General features: G+C 37.6%; 1 protein-coding gene across 1 annotated transcript; it reads left to right on the forward strand.

Moving 5' to 3' along the window:
- The first annotated feature begins 7,810 nt into the window (after positions 1 to 7,810).
- LOC136173996 (olfactory receptor 51H1-like) lies at positions 7,811 to 8,767 on the forward strand. The gene has a single exon (XM_065943771.1). The coding sequence runs from the start codon at positions 7,811 to 7,813 to the stop codon at positions 8,765 to 8,767; it is 957 nt and encodes a 318-aa protein (XP_065799843.1).
- The last annotated feature ends 5,026 nt before the right edge of the window (positions 8,768 to 13,793 follow it).

A 13,793-nucleotide genomic window follows, 5' to 3' on the forward strand; every position in this document is an offset into this window, starting at 1 on the left:
AATAAACCTACATAAGTAGGTCCAGATTATTTTTGAACAAAAAACCACATAAACCTAAAAGCAATTCATGACACTATAAAACATTTAGAAGAGAACATATAAGAGTATCTTTGAGAATTTTTGATACATAAATAATTCGTAGACACCAAAAACATAACATATAAAAGGATAAGAAAGATAAATTAGATTTCATCAAAAGATATTTTTTAATGTTTGATGAAAGACATTGTTAATAGAATGAAAAGGCAAGACACAGACTAAGAGAAAATATTACTAACCATATAAACACAGGTTTTTTATCCAGAATGTGTATTCAAATAAAAACACTGTATGTTTAACAGTACCTGTACAATATTGTAAAGTAAAAATAAATAAATAAATAAAACTGAAAAAAAAAAATAGTAACCCAGTTAGAAATATGGACAAAAACTTGAACAGACACTTCACCAAAGAAGGGGTATGCATGGCAAGTAAGAAGCTCAACATTACATGTTAGTCATTGCAGAGATACAAATTAAAAGCACCATGATAAGATGCCACTGTATATCTGTTAGAATGATAAGAAGATAATTTGAGGTCAGAATACAAAACAGCCAGAATGTTCATACAGTGGAAATGCTGTATAGCATAAATACATTGAAAAACAATTTGGTATTTTCTTAGGAAGTTAAACATATACTTAACATATGACTGGGCAATTCACTTCTAGGTATTTAACTAATAAATGAAACATGAACATATAAAACCCTATACTTGAAAGCTTACAGCAACTTTACCTATACTAAAGTTCTTTCAGCTACTGAATGGGTAAACAGAGTATCACCTATATCCACAGAGTGGACATCCATACAAAGGAATACTGTACAACAATAACAGGATAAATGGCAAATACATTATGTTAAGTAAAGAATTGAAAGGTTAGTTACTGTATAATGAGCCAAAATTATTAAGTTAGACAACAGATTAGTAGTTGCCTTAGGTCTTTTGATGAGTGAAGAGGCTGACGACAGGGGGGTAGCATGAGAATGGGCTTTGGGTTGATAGAACTTCTCTGTATCTGGATTAGGGTGGTGGTTACATGACTATGAGTTTTGACACAAAACTCATAGAATTGTACAAAAGAAAGTGATTTTCAGTATAATTTTAAAGTGTTAGTTGCACAGTCATGTCCGACTCTTTGTGACCCTATGAACCATATCTTGCCAGGCTCCTCTGTCCAGCGAATTCTCTAGGCAAGAGTACTGGAGTGGGTTGCCATTCCCTTTTCCAAGGGATCTTCTCAACCCAGGGATCAAACCCACGTCTCCTGTATTGCAGGCAGATTCTTTACCATCTGAGCCACCAGGGAAACTCCATAAATTTAAAAAACATCCTAAAACTGTAAACTCTTATATTAACATTTGGCAGTTTCAGTTCTTTAAAATGTGAGGCTCATTCTTCTTTTCTTATATCCTCCCTGTTTTTCTCCCATTTTTTTTTTCCATTATAATATCTTCTTTCCTGGGTTTTCTGCTTCTTTCCTTTCTTCTTTCTTCTATCCTTCCATCCTGCCATTTCTCCATACAACAAATATTTCTTGATCAACCCTGATCATACAATATATATTAGCCCTGGGTTATGATCTGAAGGAGCTGTATTTGACGCATTGTAATAATCCAGTTTTGAAATGCCTCAGAAACATATTAAGAATGAGTCAATAAGAAAGAATATGTTTTGGGAAAAATACACTCATGAATGCTGAAAATTATCTTGACAGTATGAAAACTGCTTAAGGATAGACAAGATGTATTATACAGGCTTACAAATTGTTTCAAATGTACTTTTGGCTGTTCATGATTATGATTTGTCATATGGCTTTCATAAATATCAAATTTATGTGGCAATTAAATCATTTAACTAGAGGCAATAAGAGATCTGTCTAATTCAAATTTGGTTAGTGCTAAATATTATTAGACTAATATTTTCTAAAGAAGCTGACAAGACATAAGAGAAAGTGATTTCTCATTCAAAGCTAAAAGAAAGAAGGAACAGGGGAAAAAAAGAAGAAGCAAAGTGATTTATTTTTATGTGAATAAGAAACTTAAAATGTTACTGAGGGAGTCCACATAGCAAAAATATAGACTCTGGAATTGCATAATATTGTTACATATGGGAAGAAAAGAGCAATAATATAAATATTTAAGAGGTCAAATCGTTGGGACTTATGATCTATTGGATGGTTATATTTTCCTAAACCTTGTTACTTCTTCACTAATTTACTAACTCAAGCCCAGATGCCCTCTGTATTGTCAATTCTTCACAAATGCATTGTATCCTTGTCTAAAAGGTACAAAGTTTGCCTGCTTTGGTCAATTCTTTGAGTCTCATATTATTTTATGAACTCCTACACATGCAGATTAAATATGTTTTTCTCTTCTTAATTTGTTTTATGTCAATTTAATTATTAGGCCAGTGAAAGAATCTAGAAGGGAAGAAGGGAAAAGTTTTCCACTCCCCCAATGGCCACCAGGCAGATAACATATTATCTGGAACTCATCATAAGACTCAGTATCAGAGATGTAGATCTGAAAGGACTCTGCTTATATATGAAGTTGAATATATAATATATATGGAGAGAGAGAGAGACCCAGCATCTAGAAAAGAGCCCGATGCTGGGAAAGATTGAAGGCAGGAGGAGAAGGGGAGGACAGAGGATGAGATGTTTGGATGGCCTCACCGATTCAATGGACATAAGTTTGAGCAAACTCCGGGAGATGGTGAAGGACAGGGAAGCCTGGCATGCTTCAGTCCACGGAGTCGCAAAGAATAGGACATAAGTGACCAACTGAACAACGACAAGAGAGAGAGAGAGAGAGAGAGAGAGAGAGAGAGAGAGAGAGAGAGAAAGAGAATCACTCCACTGGGAGTGGTGAGTGGGGTTACTATTGAACCTGGGAAGGGGCAATTTACTGAAATGCTAAGAAGGAAAGGATGGGTGTGGATGTATTTCAAGAAGTAGCTAAGAGATAAGCAACAAGGACATATTGTATAGCAGAGGGAACTATAATCATTATCTTTTAGTAACTTATAATGGAGTGCAATCTGCAAAAACACTGAATTATTATGCTATACACCTGAAAATAATATACTATTATAAATCAAGCATACTTCCATTAAATTAACTAATTAATTAAAAAGAAGTAGCTAAGACAGGATGACTTTTGATAGAAATGGGGTTAGTATCCAATCAAGGGAAAGTAAACTAATTAAAGATAGATTCTCTAAATATATAGGATGATAGAATTGGGTTCATTATATATTCAATCTCCTCTGCATATATAGCTTTGAATATGTTAAAAAAAAAATAGGGCTTCCCTCAGAGCTCAGTCGGTAAAGAATATGCCTGCAATGCAGGAGACTGGGTTCAATTCCTGGGTCGGAAAGATCCCCTGGAGAAGGAAGTGGCAACCCACTCCAGTATTCTTGCCTGGAGAATGCCATGGACAGAGGAGTCTGGCAGGCTACAGTTCGCAAGAATCGGACACTTTTATTTTTATGTTAAAATTTTTAAAAAAAGATGGTATCAATTGTTTAGTTTTATACTCATACTGGCAGTTTATTACATAAAATCAGAATCCATGTGGGATGCAAATGATCAACCTGTATAAATAACAAAAACAACAAAAAGCTGTTACCTGAGGAACTGGAATGAAATTTTAGTGATTCAATTACTCAAAAAACCCATTTGTCAATATAGAAGAAAATTATCAATAAGAGCAAAACTGAACTGCAAGATGACACATTTATAGTGAGCACTGGAGTAAGGTTAAAGAGGAGGTTAAGCTATTGAAAGTAGAGTAATTTCACATTTTAACTACTTCAAAAGTATTAAAAGAATGATTACGAATCAGAGGTGAATTTCATCTGAGTTAGGGAACTCAATACCTTTAGAGTCTATAGCATTAGAAGAGTAATCTGCACTGATATTAAATTAGTCCAGGATTATCATGTAGATATACGTTCAGGGGCTGAGAGCTTAGTACACGATCTCATTCTCTATGAGCATTTCTCCGTTACCGAGTCCTGGTGTCCTCCGGGATGCAGGAAGTCCAGAGCCACATGGGGCAGTGAGGAGTCCCTGCCCTGTTATTTCTATCATAAGCAATTTCTACAGTTAAATTCTTACTGGGCCAATTCCCAGTGTGATCCTCTTTCCAAAGGAGTATTAAGGTCATGAGGCTTATAATGGTGAAGTGCAAAGCAAATGTGATAAAATGTGATAAAATTATACAACTGATAATGCTCAGAATTAATATTAGATGTTATTATCACTATTATTAATACTACTTATGATACTTTTATTGTTATTCAGAAGCAGGTAAAGACAGTAACATTTTCTAAAGATGATAATTGGATATTTTGGAATATTCATTGCTTCCTGCATTTATTAATGACTCCCTGAAGGGCTTCTTGCTTTCCTTTTGCACAGAGCATGATTAGTTTGATATTGAAAACTGAAAAATGCAGGTGAATTATGAAGAAAAATTTACTCATTAGAGAATCATTTCAACTTTAGAACCACATTTCTTTGGGAGAGTTTTATTAGTTTTGCTGTGTTTTGAGAAAAATAAAGGCAACTATTGTTCATTTCAGGGCATGGAAGAGTGAGGTGCCCAAGATGGCCCTAAGAGAATGTGACTGAATATTGACCAGTCTCTGAATCTCCCCCCACCAAATACACACACACACACACACACATACATGCACTTTTTGCTAATATCCTCCTCAATACTATCTCATTTTTCAGACATGAGAATCTAGGGCTTGATTTCACAATCCTGGAGAGACCACCTCAATCTTGGGAGCCCCAGGGAACAACCCTGTTTACCGATCTGTGAAACTCTCTGTGGTCTGGTATGGGGAGGAGTTTTGGAGCAACTCAGGAAATAAAAGTCTTCATATGAGTAGAAATGGTTTTGCCAAGGGAGCCTCAGGCAGCTGGAGAATTCTCTTCCAGCTAGGGGTACCCTAAGCAACAAGGTAAGTTTTAGAGCAAAATCAGAGGCTAAAGTTTTGCTATGAACAGAATATCTTAAGATAATGTTAGTAAAGTTTCCAATTGTCCCCCAACCACTTTCTAGTACTTAGTGAAATGGAAGTGTTTTCGTTTTTCTGCTGTTACTCAAACAATAGAGAAATTTTGCAATTTTATTGTTCACTGTCAATCAAAGATCTCTAATGAAATCATATAACTTGTGGCAGCCTATGGGGCAGATATAAAACACTTGCACAATCTTTTTCCATAAATGTGGCAGCTTCCATGGACAGTAGAGGGTCGGGTGAGGTGAAACTCTCAGAAGAACTTGGGATCTAAGAAACTGATCTTCACCTGTTTAGTACATCCTGGGCAATATAATTATGGACAAAATCAAGGACGCATTTTAAGGAATAAGCAACCTAGTCTAGAGATGCCTTTTTAACTTTGTCTTTGCTAGCTGAACCCTCAAGCTTCAGTGTATTTAGTTGTAACTTTCTTTCCCTCCTTTTTTCATCTCCCCCCCCCCCCCCCCACTGACTATGTGTTTGACTCAGGGCAAGTTCTTTTCTTTATCTATGCTTCAATTTCTTTAATAGTAAAATGTGAAATAGTTCTAAATTTACTTTGGCTCTTCTTTGTGTGTGCAAATCACTTCTGTGCGACCCTGTGGACTGTGGCCCGCCAGGTTCCTCTGTCCATGGGATTCTCAAGGCAAGAATACTGGAGTGGGTTGCCATACTCTCCTCCAGGGGATCTTCTCGGCCCAGGGATCAAACCCACAGCTCTTCTATCTCCTGAATTGGCAGTCGGGCTCTTTGTCACTAGCGCCACCTGGGAAGCACCCGCTGTTCTTTGGATTTATGCTTTTCTTCTTTCATTCCTTTTCTCTTCTTCTTTCTCTCACCTTATATTCTTTTTCTCTCATTTGTTTACCTCTTAAAAATTCCTTTAATTTCCATTCTATTACAATTATTTGAAAAACTTAATAAATATTTTCTTTCTCAAAAGTCCTAAAACAAAAAGAAAATTAAAATAAGTTTGTTGAAAGAGTAGAAAATATATGCTATCTAAAAAGCCAGAGTCTTTTGAACAAAAGGCTAGTTGTCTTTCATAGAAGCAATGGAAAGTCATGAATATTTTACAGAAACAGAGGATATACTCTAAATAGGGCTGGGGGGATCTGTGTCAGAAATCTTTCAAAGAAGATCTTTGAGGAGAGAGATTTCAAAACCGTACAGTATGTTTTTGATTCATCAGGAGTATGCATCAGTCAGAGATGTATACATAGCCTGGGGTTCAGACACATGTTTGCAGAGTTAGAGGGTAAATTATTCAAAGATTACAAGAGACACAAAATTAAATGTGATTGTTTGCCAATGGAAGAGCACCTATCAGTTTCACTTCCATCAACTGCACAGATCTCTGGCTGAAAAATCCAAATCAGAGAGTCAAACAAACAAACAAACAAACAAACAAAAAAAAACAAGAAAGAAAAAAACTCAATATCAACACTGATATTGAGAACATGTGAAAAGAAGAACTTTTTCACTCCAAGTTCTCATAATTAAAAGCACATATTTTGCTTTTTTACCAATGGAAAGATCTTTTGTAATCCTGACACTGCCCCTGTAACATAGGCATTATTGTCCGTGTGCTACATATATAAGGCCATATATGAGGAGCAAGGGAAACCGGAACCTGATTAGAAGATGTGTGAATCTGGAGTTTACATTACCTTGCCTTTTAGTCACCTTGGTTCTCTTCAATTGATGAAGGCATCTGATGTGTGTCTTAAGGTTGAGAGAGCTTCTCAAAGAGAGTATGCAGTACCTCTAACTGGCATTCATGTCTAAGTTGAATGACCCCATCAGGAGGCATTTTGGAAAAAAATATAGCTACTGATTCTGGAAATATCAGCATGTTTCACCCAGATCTCTACTAGGACCTCTATACTGGTCCTCTGAGATTGTAAATGCCATTATGTGAATGATCACTGTGCCTTTAGTAATACAATTTCCAGATGATCCTGATTCTAAAAAAGGCTTCAGAGGAGCCTCACTTCATTTTGGATAAAATGAGTTAGTCTGAAAAAAGATTTGCTGCTGTTAATTTCCTAAATATAACTTACTCCCCTTTCTAGCTTTCATTAGATTAGAAATGACAAATACATTTCATTTTCTATGATTAGAAGTTGCCGTCTGAGGTTCCTGGGTTGAGAATGATGGAGTCCACATCCAGGCTCAGGGGAAATGAAGGTGGTCATGCTCAGATGCAAGCACAGGCATGTTCACTGGGCAAGTCCATCCCTGACTTACAGACAAGACCCATTGCCTTCATGAGAGTTCCAGTACTGAGCATAAGGAGAGTGATGGGTGGAAATGACATTCTTTGTGAGCAGTCAACTAATTCTTATTTTATACTGATTCTGTCTTAGTTTCTGTGTCCTCAGCCTCTGACTCAACAGCTTGTAAGATATGGATGAGAAAGAGGGAGAAATGGACTGGAGAAACCAAAACATTTAATCTAATGCAGTGTGTTTTAAACTGAATGTGATTTATTTGACTTGGTGAAACTTTTTCATTGGACCAGTAGAAGCTTCCTCCACAGTATATATCTTGAAAGAGTAATTTCAGGGACTCAGCCCTCCCTTAAACTCTCTCTCACCCATGTAAAAATAAAATGGCTCTGCTCTGAGGAAGATCAGATTCTAATATATTGTTAATACTTGTCACTGCACTCCTAGGAAGACTCACATCAGGACCTCAAATTTTCCTCCTGTGTTACATTGACTTCATGGCAGATAATAACCACTCTCACTTCCAACACCTCTACTTCATCTTAACTGGAATCCCAGGGCTTGAACTAAAGTATTACTGGATGGCATTCCCACTGGGTGCTATATATGTCATCGCCCTCTTTGGCAATGGTGTCATCATCTCTACCATCAAGTCCAAACCGTCCCTGCACATCCCCATGTATTACTTTCTGTGTATGCTGGCACTCGCAGACACAGGACTTGCCCTTTGTACTATGCCCTCCATGCTAGGCATATTTTGGTTTAACTACAAGTCCATCGCCTTTGATGCCTGCCTTGTTCAGATGTACTTCATCCACACCTTCTCAGCCATTGAATCTGGCGTGCTGGTGGCCATGGCCTTTGATCGGGTAGTGGCAATCTGGAAACCCCTCAGGTATGGCACCATCCTCACCAGTGGTGTGGTCTGCAGAACAGGAGCAGTCATCTTGACAAGAGCTGTCTGTGTGGTCTTCCCGGTGCCTTTCCTCATCAAGCGGCTCCCCTTCTACCGCTCCAATATCCTCTCCCACTCCTTCTGCCTCCACCAAGATGTCATGAGCCTTGCCTGTGCCAGCACCAGGGTCAACAGTCTCTACGGCCTCATTGCTGTTATCTTCACCAAGGGTTCTGACTCTCTCTCCATCCTCCTCTCCTATGCGTTCATACTCCGAACAGTGATGGCCATTGCCTCAGGGGAGGGCCGGCTAAAGGCACTCAACACCTGTGTTTCCCACATCTGTGCTGTTCTCATCTTCTACGTGCCACTCATTGGGGTGTCTGTCATTCATCGTTTTGGAAAGCACCTTTCACCACTGACCCATGCCCTCATGGCTAATGCCTATCTTCTTATACCCCCAGTGCTAAACCCCATAGTCTATACTATGAAGACCAAAGAGATACGGAGGAAGCTCATCCAGATATTCATTCCAGCCAAAGTCACTGCAGAGGGTTAGGGTCTACTAGTTTAAGAGAGGAAAAATCTCTTCTGTAAAGGCTCAATTACGACTATGAAAAAATAGGTTTTATTTTTTCACATTTTCGGTGTGATTTGAATTGGGCAGAGATATTTCCCTGCTCTCAGGACATATTTTCCTCTTTCTGTACCAAATCATCCTTTGTGCAGTATGTAAAGAGTGGTATTTATAAGAACTGTTCCATGTACTTTCCTGTGGCCTTGCATTAGAGTTGGCACATAACAAATGAAAGGGGAATATTACTAATTCCATTCTGTAATAACTCTTTTGAGCAGAAATAAGCCACAAGCTTAACGCCTTTTAAATTAAAGATCATTGAGTTGATTTAACATTCTAGCTCAAGAGTTAGGAATGGCCTCTATTAGCTTAATAGGGGAGAAATGAACTATACTCATTAAATAGTAAGAGAACACCTGGGGATAATACATTGTTAAATAAAACATGGATTAGAAAGATGGTTAAATTTTAGGATTAAGAATATAAATGTATATAATTGAGCAGGGGCCAACCATATTGTATAACTTGAGATCAACAGATGAAGGATGAATTTTAACTCTTCCATGTGTGACATTGGATGTTCCCTTCCCTACCTCTAATGGAAATTTCTTCATTTTGAAGCTGGAAATATTATCACTTAACAACCAGTGTGGTTATGAAACTAAATTTAATCATATAAGGATAAGTATTTGTAAACTATGAAGGGTTGTACAACTATAGGAAGTGTTCAAGAATATTGAATGTAAGACAATAAGAGTACTTATAGACTCTCCCCTAAGCAAAAGACAGTATCAGAGCCTTTTACATGCTGTCATATTAGATAACTACAGCTTCCCTCTGGGGGACAGTGTTGTACGCTGTTTCCAAAGCAGTTCATGTGTTGGCCAAGGCTTAGTCAGGCAGATTTTCTGCGGAATCTTGAACTATCTGTATTGTGGGAGACAGATAAAATGGGTTGGGCAGGGTGGGGATGACACTAAGGGTAGAAGGTTAAAGAATTACTATGGATTTAATCTGAAGACAAAGTATCAGATTGGTCAACACGTTCATTTGGACTTATCCTTAAAATGTTACAGAAAAACCCAAATAAACATTTTGGCCAACTCAGTATATGAAGAAGAAGAACAAAAGCACGTATATACAATGTATACTAATGAGCAACTTGTATTCTTTTACATGAGCCATATGACTTTTGCTCAAGTTTGTATTTGATTTTTAAAATCTAACACAAAAGATTCTTTGGGTCTTTCATGATATGTAGTTACCTATTACTCAAATCAGTAGCTACTTTAGAAGTCTGTCACAACAGACACTAGTCTAGTTAAGAGAAATTTAATAATACTGTGTAAATCCATGACTATTCATGTCAATGTATGGCAAAAAACACTACAACATTGTAAAGTAATTAGCCTCCAACTAATAAAAATAAATGGGGAAAAAAATAATACTGTGTACAAGAAAACTTATTCCCATTTTAATACTGCTTTCAGGTTCACCAGTCTTTCTGAATTAATTTTCGATAGGTTCACAACAAAATTTTTTCTTAACTCTATAAAAAACAAAGGCATATTGCTGACAGCTAATAAAATGAATGTAAAATGTTATTTAAACCTTCTGGGATTTGTGGGGAGACTCCAGTCCTACCACCTCTGGAAGGGCTTGCTAAGAGTTCGCCAACACTATCGCAGTCCTGAGCCTGGAACAGGAATTGTTAGGGGTTATTGTTAAGAAGGGGTTTCCCCGGTGACTTGGTAAAGAATCTGCCTGCAATGCAGGAGATCTGGGTTCAATCCCTGGGTTGGGAAGATCCTCTGGAAAAGGAAAGAGCAACACATTCCAGTATTCTTTCCGGGGAAATCCCACAGACAGAGGAGTCTGGAGGGCTACAGTCCGTGGGGTTGCAAGTCAGATTTGACTTAGTGACTAAAACACCACCAATACTATTGTTAGGAAGATAGGTCTCTATCTGCTTGTTCCAATATGACAGTAAAGGTCCTAGTAGCAGTGCAGTGACTAATATCCTTGGGATGAGCAAATCTCTTTGACGACTTTCAGCTCTTGGTTGTTTTCACTCAGTGCAGTGCTTGACATTTAACTGATGCACCAAATTTCTAAACCACACTACATTTCAGAGACAGGTGGAAATGCTCTCCATAACTGTTGTCTTTGGTGCTGTAAATACTTAAAAGCCGACCCCAGAAACAAGTGTATTGGTGAAGGAGTTTTTGAGTTTCCCTCTATCTAGTTTGTGTCTCCTTCACATTTCTCCTTTAAAGATGAAGATAAAGATTGCCACAGCAATGGCAGCATAGCAGTAATAGTAATACGTGCAATACCATCTACTAAATAAGAACCACAATAATGGGTATTTTAGGGATGGTCTCGTTACTCCCAGATCAACTTTACAAGTGAATATATTGAGAGGAAAGGCTTGGGTTTAAATCCTGACTGTGCCACTTGCCATCTGTGTAATATAGATAAGATACCTAATTTATTCAATGCTGATTGTTCTAATTCACAAAATTGGGACAAGACTAGTGCTTATTTTATAGAGTTATAAAGATTAAATGAGCTAATGGATGTAAATTCCCAGGGCCTGGAAGTAATGAGCATTCAATAAATGCCAGTTGGCATTATTATTGTTGGTATTATTATTTTCAATTAAAATGAAATATACTAAAATGTAGAGAGTCTGTGTAGCTCGATCAAGTTCACACAACAATAAAATAGAACAGCTACAATTTGAAACCACATCTAGCTCTCAGATCTATGCTGATTCCTGCTGGGTCTCATTTGTACCCTCTTCCTCATATTCTTAATGTCCTCTCTTCTCATGTCATGAAGAAAGAACTGTGTAATCTCCATACAAAAGAGGAAGTATAAACTAGTCTCTCACAATGATAAGATTTTCATTCCAAAAGATAGATCAGGGAGAAAAACTAAAGAAGGGGGTGATCTACTACAACACTATTGAAATAGACACTATTGTTGACCTACCACATCACCGGTACACCAGAACCATGTACTCGTAGTTGTCTGGGAATGGTCTAGTATATATCTGTGTGATGAGGCAAGTACAGACAGGGCGAGCATTTGAAAATCATCATAACAGTTTGACTTTGCAGTGACACTGAAGCACACAGTTTTGTGTACAAACTCAGAACAATAAAGTTGTATTTGTTTCAGATAAACTGGAAAAATAAGAAACAAAACTCAAAATTAATTTACCACATACAGCTTGAGAAACACAGATCTATTTAAAAAGAAGGGAGGATATTTCATTTTCTTTAAATCAGTTGAGTTTCCTATAGTTATTTTAGGCACAGAACTGCACAATAAAAATAATGAAACCAACATTGGTTTCATTTAGTGTCATGACTGGACCCTCAAGGCTAAATTCATAGCGCCACACAATGTAATTTCAATTTCTCTCTCTTTACCACTTTCAGGAATCTAAATAGACTGCAACTTCTCTTTACAATGTTCAAAAACCTGAGTTCTGCTCTTCACAATGTTGGAAAACACCAAGGAGTAGCTCCAATTTTATCTGAAGTCTTTCATCCTGGCTTTCACCTCAGCTCCCATTTCTCAAGGTCTCAGGGTCAACTTTTCTTAAGACTGAAAAAAGGTTTCATATAATAATAGCATGAGACCAAGTCTCCTGGCTCAGAAGCTTATCTAAAACAGGTACAGGTAATAAGCTTGGTCATATATTCAAGATACGTTTTTCTAAGATATCTTCTTTTAAGGTGTAGTTTGACATGTTGTCTCCTGTGCTGGTTGTTTTCTTCCCCCTGAGAAAAGTTCCCCTCATTCCATATCACCTCCAAATTCTGAGGTGATTCATATTTTCCATTTAGATAGCATCTATCTATATTGAGGCCATGGATGATGTTTGGATTCTGCACAAACTAACAATTCTCAAGTAATTTTGTAACATTGAGAATGCAAACTCCAAGTCAATCTTGAAAATTTATTCTGCCTCTATTTCTGGTTTCATCTTGGCAAGATACAAACATGTATCTTACATTTGTAAGAGGACTAAACTAGAGTGATCACCATGGACATGGATGCTTGTGTGCTCAGTCCCACAGCCATGTCTGACTCTGCAACCCCACGGACTGTAGCCCACTAGGCTCCTCTGTCCATGGAGTTTTCTAGGTAAGAGTACTAGAGTGGGTTGCCATTTCCTCCTCCAGGGAATCTTCCTGACCCAGGGACCGGACCCACATTCTTGTGTCTCCTGCACTGACAGGTGGATTCTTTATCACTATGCCACCTGGGAAGCAGACATGGATGACAGAAGCAAATAAATCAAAGACAGAAGGACAGTTTCCAGATATGTGCCTGTATGTTTTTGAATGTTACATGAATGGAGAATTTATACCTTCAAAGAAATGGAAAGTGATTATTGTGGGGAAAAGCAAGAGTTAAATATGGCTTGTGTGAGACTGAGGCATACAGAAGACTCCATGTAGAGATGATGCAAAGGTAGTTAAAAATTAAGAGTTCGATCTTAAGAGAGGGGGAGGAGAAGGAGAGGGAAAGAAAGACACACGTGGGCTCTATTTTAAAGCTGTTAGCATGACTGGTATCGTGAAGAAAGAAATTTACTGAGGTTATTGAATGGCAAGGGGAGAACTTGGAGAAATATTCACATCATGTGTGAGAGGAAGAAGTGAAGGAAGGTAGGCTAGGAAACAAGAGAATGTGGAAGTAGGAGATGCAATAGAGTGCCATGAAACCAGAAAGAAGATTAAAAGGGAGGGGATTTTAAATATTTATAATCTACTCAAATGCATCAAGTTGAAGGAGGATTGAGAGGAAATATTTGACTTACTATTTCAGGATAAATCTGAGCCATGGGAACAGCTTTCATCTAGCAATGGAAACAAAGTCAGACTGCAGAAGCTAGAGAAGAGAGTATACAGTGAGGATGTGGAGTATGTGTGTGTATTGCCAGTAACAAAATTAGATTTTTGATCTTGCCACTACATGGTTCCATCAG

This window comes from Muntiacus reevesi, chromosome 9 (assembly GCF_963930625.1).
Source record: "Muntiacus reevesi chromosome 9, mMunRee1.1, whole genome shotgun sequence".
NCBI lineage: Eukaryota > Metazoa > Chordata > Mammalia > Artiodactyla > Cervidae > Muntiacus > Muntiacus reevesi.